At 44.7% G+C, this 16,995-nt stretch overlaps 1 protein-coding gene across 1 annotated transcript in view; it reads left to right on the top strand.

The window, feature by feature from the left end:
• Positions 1-15,265, top strand: part of CRB1 (crumbs cell polarity complex component 1) — a gene marked incomplete at both ends in the record, with an annotated part of 164,994 nt that extends 149,729 nt beyond the window's left edge. The window contains 1 exon segment of the mRNA XM_084245542.1: positions 15,056-15,265. Coding sequence (XP_084101668.1) covers positions 15,056-15,265 — 210 coding nt within the window.
• Between the last annotated feature and the right edge of the window lie 1,730 nt (positions 15,266-16,995).

Genomic DNA, 16,995 nt, shown 5'->3' with positions numbered 1-16,995 from the left:
GTGTGTGTGTGTGTGTGTGTGTGTGTGTGTGTGTGTGTGTTTAATCTTGCCCACTTTAAAACCTATAGACTTTTATTAAATGACTTTTCTGAATTTGAAAACCTGATTCCTGAAACTTTTAACTCTAAAACTGAATACTATTTTAATAATTTCTCAAAATATGAAGGTTTCTATTTTTGCAAGTTGTTAAGACATGTTGGTGTTTTAAGTTGCTACAAGCACCTAGACTTTAATATTCACTTCAGTTCTGACCAACCTCAGTTTTGTAGGATCCTTGTGTTTTTTTTTTTTTTTTAATAGAGGCATGTTTATTTATTTATTTATTTATTTATGTGTTTGTTTTGTTTATACAAGCACTGGGTACAGTCAGAAGCACAGGAGGGTGAGAGAATTCACCAGAGCCAGAGCGGGGAGCAGAGCAGGCAGAAGGACCGAAGTACACTGCTGAGGGGAGCAGCGGGCGGCAGGAGAGGTCTGCGCGCCATGTGGGACCCTCCTCTGGTGGCCGGGGAGCAGCCGGGGATCGAACCGGCGCCGCAGAGGCCGCGGGCAGCTTCGCAACCCAGAGCTCAACCGCTGCGCCTCCGGGGAGGCCCCCTCCTTGTGTTTTTTTTTTTAATTTTATTTTTATATTCCCCATACAATTGCAACCCCTTTATTTTGACCCCATTCCCTTCTTTCCCCACCCCACCCCCATAGTGTGTCTCTGGTTCATAGTTGTTTGCTGATTTTGATTTTTCTTTCTTATAGTTATTCTTTTTCCTGGTCCCTTATTTAGGTTTTCTAGATTCCTGCTATGAGTGAGACCATCCAGTATTTTTCTTTTTCTTTCTGGCTTATTTCGCTGAGCATGATCCCTTCCAGCTCCATCCATGTTGCTGCAAACTGCATGTGTTTATCTAGGATCCTTTTATGTTTAGACAAACCAAACCTCAAATTTCACAGTGAAGGCTGGGCAGTGAAGGGATCCCCATTAGATCATGCAATGTCTTTTGTCTCCCACTAGGCAGACTTTGAAACTGCAAGTCTGATAATTTGATATAAACTGACAGTGACAATACAAGTAGCTACTTCTACGATTATTTAAGAGAAGATACAGGTGTAGACATTTATCAATAAATCACTGGGAAAGGGCTTTTTGTTTCTATGTTTGCTTTTTAAAATAAGAATAAATGGCACAATAGATTATATAAACATGGACTTCGGTGACAAGCTGTCACAAGTAAGGTATTTTACATGGGTGACTTGATGCCGCACTTTATCACCTCCATAAGGGGAAGCCAATTTGAGTATGGTCAATAAAATACAACCTCCAGAGTTGGGCCAGGGGCACAGCTGACATCGTGTGGTAGAGCCTGGTGAGTTGGCATTCACTTCTGCTGGGACACAGCAGGAGTTGGCTCTGCTGCCATCTGGGGTATGTGGGATGTTTAAGCGCTATTTCATTAGTAAATACTATGCAGGAATGTCAGAAGGGACATGCGGTGGCCCTTCATGCTCTGTAATGCAATGCAGGTCGGTGGTAGAAGTGGAACTAGTTATTCCAAAGTTGGATTTACTGCAGTCTCACAACTGTTGAAAATTAAACTACATGTGCTGCAAGTTAGGGGTTAGGAGGGTATCTCATTATAGGAGCCTTTTTTTTTTTTTTTTTCTCAGAGACTGGAGTCTTTGCTGAATTACTGAGAGACTTGTTTGAATGCAGACTTGGACCAAATAATTTTCTGCTAAGTTGACCATAAATCCTCAGTAAAATACGCATGGTGTTCTCAGCATATCTATTGGCTTTTTGATCATTTTTATGACTTTCCTTTTGCTCGTCAAATTATCCTTATATGCCCCTAAAGCTCCTCTGACATGGATTAAGTCAATACAAACCAATAGACCTTCATTACTTTGGCAACTGGTTTTGATTTGAGTGCAATAAATACAATGACACAGACTAGATTACCTCTGCCAAAGGGATACGTGATATGCCATAAGGATGTCAGCGATTCGGCATTCTTTTTCCCACATAATGTGTGAATGAATTAATAGCAGCTTTTGACCAAGTGAAGAAAGTTGAAAAGAAGAAAGAAATCTGCATGAAAAGAGCCAAAATATGATGCTTAGGTCAAGAATAATGATACCAATAAATCATGAGACAGTTCATGAACGCCCACTGTGTGCCTGACACCATGCAAGGCACTGGAAGTCAGGGTTGGGGCCAAATATATGAAGAAACTAACAAGATGTGACCCATGATATCAGTATCTAGTTTAGGCGGTGAGACTATCAATGAAAATTAGACTCACTGGTAATAAAAGTTTAGAGAGAGGAGAGAGAAATCAGCAAAATATGGAATAGCCAAGGAAGGGATGCTCGAAGAAGCAAATTTAGGGGTTGGAGGAATTGTTTTCATGATAAAAACAAGTTTTAAAAATATTACTTTTCCAAATTTTCGGGAAAAATTGAAATCTAAAGAAAACCAGGGTAGGGGGGAGGGAGAGTGTAGACATCCTTCACCCAGTTTCAGCAATTTTTAAAATTTTTGCTACCTTTGCTTTGCCTCTATCTGTACATATAATTTTTTTTTTGCTGTAATGTTACAAAGAGGGTTGCAGACATTATAAGAATTTGCCACTAAATATTTCAGCAAATATCTCCTAAGAAAAAGAATTTCCTTGAATAACCACAATGCTAATGCAGTTGTCCCTCAATCTGTAAGGGATTGGTTCCAGTAATTCCAGAAGACCAAAATATGGAGATGCTGAAGAGCCTTATGTAAAAGTGTTGTCATTGAATAAAGGGGGTCAATTGACGGTGGCAAATGGAAACTAGACTTCTAGTGGGAATCATAATGTCCCATACTCAGATGTCAAATTATAATGTCATACACCTGAAATCTATAATTTTTATAAACCAGTTACCTCAATCATGGTAAATGTTGTAGTATTTGCATATATCCTACACACATCCTCCCATATATATATATTAAATCATCTCTAGATTACTTATAATACCTAATACAATGTAACTGCTATGTAAGTAGCAGTTATACTGTATTGTTTAGTGGATAATGACAAGGGAAAAATCTGTAAATATTCAATACAGACAATCTTTCTAAGGCTAATTTCTTAAATAGTACATATTTTTTAATCTGCCATTGGTTGAATCTGGGGGTACAAAGGCTCTACCATACCAAAGAATTCATCATCTCATCTTTCCATTTGCAGATTTTCCAGGCTCAACAATGTCTTCTAGATTTTTCTTTGGACCTAGGATACAACCAATTACAGGTAGCTGTTAGTTGTCAAGACTTTTTACTGTCTTTTAAGCTCAAAAGTGTACCTGCTATAGCGGCACAAAGGGCACAGAGCAGACATTCTATGATCTGAGCAGACCGGGTAAAGGAGGAGTCCTAGGAGCTCTCAGTGCCTTTTTCCGGCTTTTATTGAGTTTACTAGGTACACAGCAAGCAGGGGTCCTGTGGGGCTGGGAGGCCTGCCAGACCCCCAGCAAGTCTTCACTCTTTTGGGGCTCTCTGGCATTCTCCTGGTCTTCTTCTGGTGGTCTGCACCTCTCGACGTGGCCTTTATAAGCCCAGTCTCAGCCCAGGTGTACCCACCTACACATGCCCACACCCTACTCCAGGTGTCCGCCATCAGGCATGCATTCAGGACCGCAGGGATCCATCATCTATCCTGATGGCGGGAGGGCAGAAAAGCCTGACCATTATTTACCCTACACCTGCCCTTTAGCATGCTTGGCAATGAATAGTCTCTTCCCTTTGATATGATGTGTAAAATCAGTTGGTATACTTATAATCACTTTCTATGAGATGGTGTATAAAGAAATTCAATTTCTTCTCTTCCCTATAAAATCCAGGTTAGTAGAGGACTCTTGACATATATAAATAGTGAGAACTAGAAATACAGAGCTAATCTGTTTCCTAGGGGTCATACATGCTAAGAAATGCAAAGTCACTTCAGTTATCATTTTGATGAAAAAGAAAAATATCCTGGCCATCACTGAATAGAAGGACATTGTTTGAGTACCTGCTTTGCTCATATGTCAGTTGCAATTTCTGAGAACTAACCTGTTGACCCAAGTTAAGCAAGGACCAAGTGGGGACTGACTGTACATAAGATTGCTCAGGTGACTCTGACCCTCTGCTTCACTGAGGGAGAGGAAACCTTTTCCTGAAATGGGTATGGATGTGGTTACACACTCTGGGCAAACATGCATAGGGCAGGTTCACTGTCAATTCTGGCAGACAGAGATGCATTTCACAAGCCTTTAATACTCCCTAAGGGAGCCAGTACAGCCGGCACACCAGGCAGGGAGGCTGGCATAAAGGAGGCAGGCACAGGCTGGGAAGCGTGGTGCTGGCAAGGCGGGGGTCTGGGGGACAGGAGGCAGCCAGGCATGTCATGGTCTCTTGCCTCAGAGTGGTCCTCACCATGCTGCTGCCGCCGCCTTTATCCCTTCATCCATAGGCACAGGTGTGAGCACTTACACACGCACATGCCCGTGCTCTCTGGACCCAGGTGTCCATAATATAGGCATGCATGCCCCTAGCCCACACCCCTCAGCCTGGGCATCCACACCAGCAGAGGGAGGGCTCAAAAAGGTCTGATTTTCCCATTCACCTTACACACTCCTGGGTTGGATAGAGGTTTCCTGGCAAATGAACTGCTACTCCCTGTTCCGCTTCTCCATTTGGAAACACGTAAGCACTAAACGTCCTCCTCAAAATCCCAGGCAGACAGAAGCAGCACCCTGCATGCTGCTGCTTCTCCCTACTGCTGGCATTTTCCCCTTAAACACCTTCCTTTACCTCATTCTCCCTGCAAAGAAAGGGATATCATGAAATCCACCTTTCTTCCTCTTTCTTTCCTTCCTACATATCGCCGACATAACTCCTCTCTCTTGGAACTGTGGTCTTTATAGAGCTACCCCCACAGTCAGTGAACTTTTAAAGGACAGAGCTGTGCCTTTGATTTCCGTATGCCTGGAACCTAACACACTGCCTGAAATTTTGAAGTTATTTGTGAAAACTTATTGTGCGAGTAAATGAATGCATGAACAACTGATTGAACGAATATCACCACCTTTAAACTTTCTGGCCTATAACAGAACTCTTCTTATGACTCAAAAAGAATTTAATAATGCCATAAGTGAAGCAATGAGCATTACAAGTGTGTGAGTCAATAACCATTGATCTGCCACTTTGTGCAAAGCGCTGCACTTTGTATTATTGGAAAGTTCCAGAAGAAGCAATATTCATTCCTTTCAGTTCTGAAGGGAGGGGTAGAATTTGGCCCACTGTTAGCAAAGCACTTTCAGGGCACACTGTACACCCTGCAGGCCCAGTTCCAGGTTTTCTCAAATCTGTGCTGAGCCCTGGGCATTGCTGGACAAGTGCTGAGCCTCATAACTCTCCTGGGGAAGCTCTGCAGAGTGCAGCAATGTTGCTAAAAGAGCAGTATGATTGGTCACAGGGCCTGTTGCAGCATGGAGAGATGACATTGGCAGGAAGAGGTGATTTTTGTTTGAGAAGGGCAGCTTTGCTGGAATGCAGGGCTGAGTAGGGCTGTAACTGACAACAACCTTCACAAAGCTGCTTAATGAAGGGCTTTGACTTAAATTATAGCAACTTCGGTGTGATATGGTTACATTTTACACAGTTAGCTTCCAGGGGCTTCCATGCCTGGTAAGCAAGTCATTTTTTTCCCTGTAGGATTGATTAGGGGATGTCAATTTTAGAGGGAGGGAGACCAACTAGAGAACAGTTTAATTATCTAGGTGAACAGTTTAATTATCTAGGGACAGCCTTCACCTAGATCGTGCCTGGAGATGTGGAAAGGGGAGATCTGAGCAGAAAGGTGGGAACTGCCCTGGATGGAGAGTGATGATGAGGGAAATCACATCAGGACTGATAAACTACAAGTTCAGCATCTTGAGTGCCGTGTGAGCTCCAGACTGAGTCTTTGTTAGCCACAATTGTCTTCAGAATGAATAAAGAGACCGAGAGAAAAGGGAAAACGCACCACCTAGTTTCTCTGAGACCCAAATGGGCCAAGTCGATGTTCAGAGTTTTACCACATAGATGAAAATAATATTTTACAAGTGAAAATGATTCTTTTTAAAATCATCTTTAGCAGCTCCTGTGGTATCACATGTTGACATTTCCAGCCTAGATATGAGGGCAGGAAAAGGCAAAAAGTCCTATGTGTCTAATTTTTCCAAAAAAAAGGAATAATAGCCACCGTGTTTCCCTCCTGGGTTTCTTCATCCCTCACCTGCCTCACCTGCACATCAGCACCTCTGAAGTGGCTTTTACCAGCAGCACCTTTGCCAGCAGCACCTCAGAATTGACCTCAGCGGGAGCAGTGCTTCAGCCCTTCTGTCAGACACTGGCTGGGGTAAAACTTCCAAGAGAAAGAAGCTCTCTGGGTGGATGGAGTCAGTATCTCATTGTGTGGTGCTTCTGGACAAGCTCTTTGGCATGTAATTCTCTTCTGTCAAGTGGCAGCCATTGCAGGGACCTACCTTCTCCTCTGGTGGCAGCGCATGTGAGCATGGTAGATGTCAGGAGGCTCTTTGTGCCGGAGAGAAATAAAGCTGATTGCACATAAGGACGGTGATGGGGGCAGCCTCACAGAGCAGGTGACGAGAGGTAATTCCCACTCAGTTGGCTTGTTGAGAGAAGTAATTTTTCTGTGTGCAACATCTGGTAAACTCCAGACTCAGGGTCGGCAGAAGTGGTAGCTATTATCTTTAAATATTACATTTACAAAAACATAATGAAACCTTGAGTTTCAGCTGCTGGGATGTTTGGTTCTTGTATGAGACAGAGAGAGATCATTTTTATTTCTAAGGTCCTGTGTTCCAAAGAAAACAATTCTGTCACTAACATGACCTGCTAAAAGAGAAAATATGAAAGTAGCTTTGCCAGATTTCTAGCTGCATCTATGCTTCTGCCTAAAATCTAGCATCCTTAATTTTAAAGAGGTTGCCGGAGACAGGGCAAGAATGCCAAACCCAGGGGAGCTGCATTGTGCCAGCTCCTGTTCCTTCTCAGATCAGGGTAACTGAGTCGGGCTCCACAGGGGACACAGTTGTGCTTGGGCTGGTGGTTAGTCCTCACAAAGCGGAAGGGGAAGGAGAGCAAAGTGGGGAGGGGGCCCAGTGGACTATGGCGGAGGACTGTGGGTGCCTTGGTGGTGGGTATGGAGTAGCAACAGCCATCTAAAGCACGTGATCCTGTATCTCTAAATCATACGTGCTGTTGTAGGCCAATGTTACCTCAATTTCAAAAAAGGCAAAGTGGGCCTCCCTGGTGGCGCAAGGGTGTAAACATAGCACCGTGAAGCTATCCGCGCCCTCTGCAGCACAAGCTCAAGCTCAGTGAGTTGGATGCCTGGCCAGGGAGCTACCCCCATGGCGTGGCAGACCTCTCCTGTCTTGCCTGCTGCTCCCCTCAGCAGTGTGTTTCAGTGGATCCGCCTGCTCTGCTCCCCACTCTGTCTCTGGTGAATCTTCTCACCCTCTGCACCTCTGGCCTGCACCCCAGCTCTTGTGTGCATAAATAAATAAATCTTTTTAAAAAGGGCAAAGAAAGATAAATAAGAGCTAGAATTCCAAATATATAGTCTCATGCTAAATACGCTTTCTTTTTGTCATTTATCTCATGTAGCCACACAAAATTTCTACAGTAGCTCTTCCAGCCTCTTCAAGGGACCTGGGATGGAATCACCTGGGATGGAATCTTATGGGGAAGGGGGTCCCTAAACAGAGCAAGTAATTGTAATTATTTGGTGAGAATTAATAGCAAAGACTTTGTCGATTCCTCCTTTCTTCCGAGAAGGACTTCCAGTGCTGCTCGGTGGGGCTTTCACGGCCTTCCGGGGGGCAGCCCCCAAGGAGCCCAGGGAGAGGTTGCCTGGGAAACTAGCTGGGATGAAGAGATGCACCCGAGCCAAGGAGAAAACGAGGGGCGCAGGGTCTCCTCCTTCCTCTGGCTGCTGCTGCAGTTCGGAGGGAAGGGGCAGCAGCTGGGAGGTGGCGTCCTCTGCCCGGAGGAGCCTTTCCTGTGTAAAAGGAGCGCCTGAGGTGTGGGCCCCTCCTGGTCAGGACTCGGAGCTGGGTCCTCTTGGGGCTTTTCAGCGCCCCTCACCCCCTTTTAACTGTGAAGTGGACAGTGTTTTTATGGTTGAAAATCAGCTGCTATAGCAATATTAATTTTGAAAGCAGCCCTGGCACATATTCAATATTACTATGGAAACGACTGTTTCTAGCAATTCACTGATAAGATGTAGTTCAAGGACTTGGTCTGTGTGGAAGGTTTTCACCATGCACCGAACTGACAACTGCTTGTTGCAATAGTAATTCACAAGAACCTCTCTCTTCCTGGTCTTAATTATGGAATATTCACTCTCTCTCTCTCTCTCTCTCTCTCTCTCTCTCTCAATCCCTCCCTCCCTCCCTCTTCCTCTCTGAGAGTTAGCGGGATGTTCTCATGTTGCTTTAGATCTACTGTGGGGTAAGGAAAAAGTATCAGGCTTTTCTGCCCTCCCTCCATTAGGATAGATGAGGGAACCTGAGGTCCTGAATGCATGCCTGATGGCGGCACCTGGAGGGGGTACACCTGGGCTGAGAGACTGAGTTTATATGGGCGGTGTCACAGGGACGCCAGGGGAGAGGGGAGGGGAGGGGAGGGGAGGGGAGGGGAGGGGAGGGGAGGGGAGGGGAGGGGAGGGGAGGGGAGGGGAGGGGAGGGGAGGGGAGGGGAGGGGAGGGGAGGGGAGGGGAGGAGAGGAGAGGAGAGGAGAGGAGAGGAGAGGAGAGGAGAGGAGAGGAGAGGAGAGGAGAGGAGAGGAGAGGAGAGGAGAGGAGAGGAGAGGAGAGGAGAGGAGAGGAGAGGAGAGGAGAGGGAGAACCACAAGAGAGCAGAGAAGCAAGGCCACGAGAAAACGCCGGAGAGCCCAGATAGAGTGAAGACCTGCTGGGGGCGGGGAGGCCTGCCAGCCTCCCGGCCCCCCAGCCTCCCTACCTGCCATATACTTGGTAAATCCCAATAAAAGCCTGCAAAAGCCACTGAGGACTCTGACTCCTCCTTTACCCGGTCTGCTGGATCTTAGAAAACCTGCCCTGTGCCCTTCCTGACCCTACATCTACAGATGGAAGATAATCTTTATGTATATTATTGAACTACCTTTATTTTACATCCTTATTCATTTTTTTCACAATAAACACTTTCTCCTTCAGATGTGTTCACCCTAGTTCTCACCACCAAATCACCCATCATCCTCCATCGTTGTCCTTTGTGCTCACGCCTCACTGTCCCCCCCACGCCCTCTCTCCTTCCCGCTCTTCTCCTTCGCAGCGCTCCAGACCTAGGGTCAGTGCTGCGTAGCCATCAGACCAGGTAGGTTCACCATCAGTTCTCACAGCTCACAAGTGTTTTGGAGCCCTTGGTATCGTTTTTACAGGTCTTTTCCTTCTCCTTGCAGAAGGAAAACCAGCCAGCAAAGAGACAGCAACCCTCCTCCCCTGAGAGTGACGCTGCCCTTTTATCCCCGCCCTTCCAGCCCAGGTGTGCATAGTCACGGGAGGCGTGCAAAACTACAGGTGCTGCTCTTAGAGGCTCGTGGTGGGAGGGCATCAAAATGTCTGATTAACTCATTACCCTACGGTCAGCCTCCAAGGGTCGGTTTTAAAGTTTGTGTGATCCTTGGTTCCTCTATATTCCTAACAGACTTTTTAAAAATACAACATCCTTAATTTTCCCACTAATCACTAACTCTCAAAATAGTACATAACGGTCTGACTTAGCCACTTGAGTAATGCTAAACACACACACACACACACACACACTTGTGAAGCACGCTGAAGCTGGAATGTAACCTGTGATCAACTAGCACATTAAAACCTTTTCACTTCCCATCTGAAACTGTGCCCACGTGTGTTTATTTAACTGGTACAAAACCAAACTTTAAGGAGGAGTTGGAGTAATTCATTCCACCCTACTCTTTTCCAGGAGCCAGTTTTCAACCCCAAACATTGCTGCTGTTTTTAACTACAGACATCTGCTGATCTTACAGAATAAAAGTATAAAGAATAGAAGAATATAAAGAATAGAAGGTGGTAACTGCAGCATTGCTACCCACATTTCCTCACTTTAAGTCAGCTTTGACAAAGCTTTAATATTTATCTTCACCTTCTCTCACTTGGAAATATGAGGTCAATTTCCCCAAGAAATCCTGCAATGCTTCATATTTTTTTCCCAGGCTCCTTTCAATATGTTTATTGTTTCCATGTTTTCCTGAATGCTGTCATCGGCCCTAAATATTGTGACAGGGTGATCCTGATGCTGAGGACAGAAATTGTCTTGTTTCTTTTTCCTTCCAGACAAGCCAGCTGATCCTGTCTTTTCAAAATTAGATATTGTTCTGCAGGCTGGCCAGTGGACCTGATTGCACAACCTGTGCCGCCACCCCAGGGGTGTGAGGGGACAGCTGCCTTTCCTGGGCACAGCTGAGTGCTGGGAACTCACAAGAGTTAGTGGTGGGCAGCAGGAGATCGATAACCCAAGCAGGACCAGTGAAATCAGCTGGCAGCAGGTCACTCTGGACAATCAAAAGCAAGAGTCAGGACAAGGCTTGAGTCCTTTGTGCCTCCATATCATGAGAAAGCTCAGTGCACTCCGGCGTGCTACAATTCTAACATATGGGAATTATTATTCCTGTCTCACAGGCAGAGAAGCTTAGTATGTATAAATTCAGTAGACTACACCTCTGGCAAAATAACTTTCCAACCCACTTCTGTCTGTTCAGCAAGTGCATACCGTTTCCACTCTCCAAAAGAAACACAGCATAAAGTTCTTTTCTGGAATTAAAAAAAAAAAAAGGCTAATATATGCTTCCAGCATATTCTAGCTTACTCAGGTGAGAAGGTTCAAAATAAGTTTTGACAGTTTCACCTCAGAATGACAGAGTGCAGCCTTGCCTTAGGTCAGGATAGGCCACCACCTGTCACCTTTTTAGAATGAATGTTCCTTGGGGAAAAAAAATCAACCACCTATGTATTTTATTTTGTAGATAGGGAGTCCAAAGTAATCTGTTTAAATTTAATCATGCATAAAATGTACACTTAGAAAAGATGATAAAATCACAACACTTAAGTCACTTGAAATTAAAGTACATGAAATTTGTAATTAATTTGGGGGAGGGGCTTTTTCAGAAAAATCTTATTGACAGGTGAGGTGCTAGCAGCACCACTCACCCATACAGGTCTGGCCTTAACCGCACGCTGGTTTTCAGGACAGTCCCACACGTGGGGCTCTGCCAGTTCAGGTATCACAGCAGTTTGAATTATCAAAAGATCCATTCCAGTGCTGTATATTTTAAGCACAGTTGAAGAACAGCAGAGCGAGAAAAAGGCCTTTCAACCTTGGGAATTTAAAAGCAAAAGGCCCTCAGGAGATGATTTCAAAACCCTGCTCATTCAGCTTCACTCCAAAGCTTAATGATATGCCCTATTTGATACAGTTTGGCGAACTGTTTCATCAAAAACTTCCTCTGAAGTTTGGAATTGCAATATTTGGTTTGTAGGTTGGCTCCACAGGTCCTACTGCAAGGTACTGAGGGATTCTAGTTTATCTTTTATAAATAAATAGAATTAGGAATAGCGATGAATGGCATGTTATTAATGGTTACCAAAATCTTTACATGTTGAGAACTTGTGACAGGACACGTCATGCTTTGTGTATTTTGTTATTTGCATTCATTGTGTTTCGTAGTCCCAGCCTGTGAAGCAGAAGTGGGACTTTTTAAGAGATGGACTGAGCGTGAGAGGTACAGGTCTTGCAGGTGTCCACACACACGTGAGTGAACAGTGAGACTTTGAACCCTCTGCCACAACAGGAGGAACTCTTCCCTCATCATGCAGCCAGGAGAGGCAGAGATGGGCCAGGGCCTCCGATCTTGAATTTGCTCTTTCATCTTCCCACTTTTCTGAGAATAGCAAAGCCTCTGTTGACAGGAATCTTGGTTTTTCCCGGGTCACAGGACATATGGAGCCTGTCCTAATAAGGCCACTGAGCTACAGCTCCAATTCCCTTTCCCTCCCGAGCTGCAAGGTAACCTGTGAGAAGGTCTATTTAGGTCACTTTAGCTTCCCAGGGTAATCAATCTCAGACCAAATGGGAAGGATCCAGAAAAATTTAGAAAATAGAGGCAAATCAAATGCCTTCTCTCCCCTCTGCATGACTATGGACATTCCAGAGTCATTCACCCAGGAAAAGAGCCGTTACCCTTGTAAATGACATGCTTTACTGGACAGGTTAAATTAACATCTGGGAACAAGAATATGCCTTATCTAAAGGGCCATAGATAATATCACGGAGCTTTGCTGATCAGAGTCCATCTGCCCTGCTGAGTCCCAGACTCAAGGCCAAGTCTATGGCTCTCTCCACTTTCCCCAGTCCCGTTATCTTTCAGATAAAAGATGTAATTACACATGAAAGGATGGCCACACCGTGTGGCCCTCTAGTTGAGGTTAAATATTTTTCTCAAAAGCTATGGAATTCTATGAAACTCTCTGTCTTATTATTCAGGTTCCAATAATTGAAGAATAAAACACTGTCGTTACCCAGAATTTTTCACGTAAGTATAAAAGGAAAGGAGGGAGTAATTATTTTACCGAATAGCCCATGGATCTGAATGTTTTCCAGGCACCAGAATGAGCTTTTCCCAGATTGAACTCAAAGTTTCCCCACACGAAACTGTTTCTCCACCTCTATAGGCTATTGCAGCTCCCGATATCCGAATCCAGGCCGTCACCAGGCGCGCACCATTGGCCATGCGTGCGCTTTCCTCCGCTTCTCCCAAGTCCCACACCATCTGACATGGGGTCCTGCAGACCACCTCAGGAATCTCTCTCAACTATTCTTTTCCTTAAATTCTTGTTCCGTTGGTAGCTTTAGACCGAGGATATCTCTTATCCCGGCTAATAAAATATGCTTCTATTTTCTCACCTCCAGCTTCTTCCCATCTTCATTCTCTACCCTAGAACCGCAGTCAAATAATAAAATAGGGTTCTGGCATTATGCCCTCCCTTACTTCTTCAGTGGCTCCTCACTGACCTCCAGACAAAGCATACATTTTAGCCTGGCATTCAAATTTCTTATCAAGAGTAAGTTACTTTGTAGTTTTAAACATTTCAAACCGTTCCCAATTCAGACATACACACTCCTGGACAATACCTTTAGTCACACTGATTTCTTACCGTTTCCTCAAACAATGGGATGTTTATATCCCCACACTCTTTGGATTTCATTTTTTTTTTCAGTTAAGTAGCATTTGATGCTTTTTTATTTTTAAAGATTTATTTATTTATTTATACAGCACTGGGTACAGTCGGAAGCTCGGGAGGGTGAGAGAATTCTCCAGAGCCAGAGCGGGGAGCAGAACAGGCAGACTGATGAAATACACTGCTGAGGGGAGCAGCGGGTGAGACAGGAGAGGTCTGAGCACCATGTGGGACCCTCGCCAGTGGCAGGGGATCCAACCAGCACTGCAGAGGCTGCGGGCAGCTTCTCAGCCCAGCGCTCAACCGCTGCGCCACCAGGGGAGGCCCAGCATTTGATGCTTTAAATATTTTAATGTGTCCACTCTTCCTTTAATTAATAATCACATGCTTCAATCCAATATTATTTCACCTTCATCCCAATATAGTTCATTAATGGCAGTATCATAACTTGGGTTTATAATGTGATTATGTGTAAATGTGTGTGTGCCTCCTCTTCTCCCACCCCTAGAATCTGAGCTACAGATCCCAGCCTTTGATTTATTTTTCTGTTTTTAGTTCCCAGCTCAGTACGATGTTCCCTGTGGATGGTCAATAAACAGTTGAAAGAATGAACATACCAAAGAAGCACGTTTGAGTGAGACTTACAGTGAGTACACCCAAGACAACATTATCGAGAGAAACAGGATTGTACTAATTGTGCAACAGTTTAAATCAGGGCATACGGTAAACTCACAAACAAAAGACTCAGGAGAGAGAAGATCCTTAAAACTCTCTAGCATGTTCAAAGATAGACTCCTTTTGTAGCAGTAGATTGGTTTGGTAGTGGAATGGGTCATAAGAGAGTGCTCAGTGAAAAGTGAATGAGTTTACTCTTGTTCTGACAGAGCAGATATTTTATTCTGACATAAATATTTCTTTGTAAACCAGTTTAAAATTTCAAATAGTGGCTGTTTCCTGTCTTTCATATTTCTATGCCTCTAAATCACAGTTTCATGGCACCCGTTGCTTACGAAGCCTCTGCAACACTTGGGAATCAACATTAAACAAACCACTGTGTCCAAGCAACACCGCCCAACCCTTTCCCCAGACCAGATCCAGCTCTTCCTCAGGGGAAACCTGCAGTTTTCTGTGTCTCCATGTTTAGTCTAACACTGGGTTTTTACAACCATTCAGTTGTCACTGTGAATCAGAATCAAAGTGGTGACTGTGGAAACCAACGGCCTGTGAGGGCAGCCTTGCAGCCCATCCTGCCTCTCTTTTGGTGGTTCCCACAAGATTCGACTAATTTAATTTGCTTCCATACCCTGCCAAGCCCCCACTCCCAACACCCCCCCCCAAAAAAAAACAAACACTGTAAAAATAACCATTCTTTCAGTCCTAAATCAGAACTTTGAGCAGGGAAGGGAAGCAACTGTGAATAATATGCTTCTGTCCATGGAGAGCTCTGTTGCAAATATATCTAGGAACATCTTTTGCCCTCGATGTCACACACATGAGCTCAGTGGCTGAGAGTAAGAAGCGGAATAAATACACTAGACGTTCCATGCCACAATTTCTGGAGCTGCACCTTCCATGCTAGATACACAGTCACTTCTACATGGTCTGGGGATGAGGAAATTTGACATTCCTGTACGACCCTGGTCTTCTGACAGTGCTGGGTGTGGCGGGACTCTGGTCAGTTTGCAGCCCCCCATAGCTCTGCTGTCCTGGACTCCGTAATCGGCTCTTACTCACATCACAACTATTTCTGTCCTTCCAGTTGGCAGATGGCTTGACCTCGGACATTCTCACCGCCATCGACTCAGTGACGTTGGCCTTGTCGATGCTCTTTCTCGCGGTCGTGGCTTCTGTTGTCGCCTCCAAACCGAGAACGCAGGGAACCGACAGCCCCAGCCGGCAGGAAAAGGAGGGCTCTTGCGTGGAAATGTGGAGGTGGGCGCCAATCCCAGCCTTGGAGAGGCTGATTTAGCATCTGGTCTTTTGGAGAAAAGGAGCCATACGCTGGGAACGTGATGACTGGACTTGAGTGGTTATCGGACATAACTGGAGATAATAACTTATGACTGGGATTACGTGGAAACTGCATGACGTCCCCTTAAAGACCTTTGTAGTGACACAACCTGACACTATTGTTTCATTGTATATAGTCACAGAACAGTCTTTTTGTGCCAGTAATTTCAGTCTCATAAATAGCAAAAATATCTTCCAGCTATTGTCTGGAGGACAGTACCTGTAGGGAAAGCTCCAGTGCCTGTACTTAAACTGTACTCTTTGTAACCAGGGACAACTTTTCAGTTTTCCTAACAGCTGGCAACTGCCTTTGTTTTGATATTTTTTTTTTTAACACCGAAATTTCAGGGAAAAAATAGACTACATTTGTTTCTCTTCCTATCTGAGGGTTAAAGGTTTTAGTTATGACCCTATGATGAGATGTAAACTTTTGTCCTTCAGGCATGGAATCCAGAAGCCACAGGCTTGGCCTAGGATAGCAAAGTGTGATACTGGTAACAAAAATTGCAATGTGATTGTTCTCCTTCTGAGTTTTTTGTTGTTGTTGTTGGCATTACATGTGACAAAAATAACCTCAGCAGCATTGAAGAAACTTCTTATCAATTAGAACTTTTACCTAAGTCATCTCAAACTGGTTACATTTAACATTATTCCTCTTTAAAGGGGTTGATTAAAGTCAAAATATTTCTCTAAACAAAAAAAGGAAAATTCAGATTCTTAAGTCTGAGAGACTAAGCTCTTTCATTTCATTCCAATTGCTTTTTGATAGGGTCAAACAGAGATTTTGTCTAAAAGGTAAGAACCCCAAAGTGAGATCTACGCCATTCAAGAGGTATATGTGTAAAACTATGGATGAAGTATGGAGAGTAGATACTGGGCAGGGCCTCCTTCATATGTAGACATACTTTTTTTTTTCCCTCCAAAGTATTTGACTTGCATTTGAAATGCACATTATAGACTATTATTATAGAATTTTTTTAAAAAAATCATGTATTTATGCATAGAAAAACTGGGGTACAGGCTAGAGTTGCAGGGTGGGGGGTGAGAGGATTCACCAGAGACAGAGTGGGGAGCAGAACAGGCAGACTGACTGAAATACACTGCTGAGGGGAGAAGTGGGCAGCAGGAGAGGTCTGCGCGCCACGTGGGTAGCTCCCTGGCTCACCATGGATTGAACTCGTGCTGCAGAGGCTGCGGATAGCGTCACATTGCTGTGCTTTAACCCCTGACACCACTAGGGAGGCCCTTTAAGTAAATATTGTAGGGCAAATGGAAGTTATCAGGTTTTTTCCGCCCTCCCGCCATTAACATCAGTGGTTGACACCTGTGGTCTTACATGCATGCCTGATAGTGGCACCTAGAGTGTGGTGTGGGTGTGCGTGAGTGGGCACACCTGAGCTAAGGGCAGAGCGCACAGTGTGGCAGCAGAGGACGTGGCAGTGGAGTGCAGTAGAGATCATGAGTGTGTTCCTCAGAACGCCGGAAAGCCCAGAAAGAATAAATATTCACCAGGGCCTAGGAGGCCTCCCAGCCTCCTGGTCCCCCCACCCCAATGCCTGCCTTGCACCTGGTGGCCTCACTACAAATGGTGTAGAAAGATCATTAAAAGCCTGAAAAAGCCACCAAGGGCTCCAGGACTCCTCCTTTATCCGTCTGTCTGGATCGCAGAAAACTTGCTCTATGCCCTTC

This window comes from Talpa europaea, assembly GCF_964194135.1.
Source record: "Talpa europaea genome assembly, chromosome: 10".
Classification (NCBI taxonomy): domain Eukaryota; kingdom Metazoa; phylum Chordata; class Mammalia; order Eulipotyphla; family Talpidae; genus Talpa; species Talpa europaea.
Note: the sequence above shows the minus strand (reverse complement) of the source record. Positions and strands in the feature narration are given on the sequence as shown.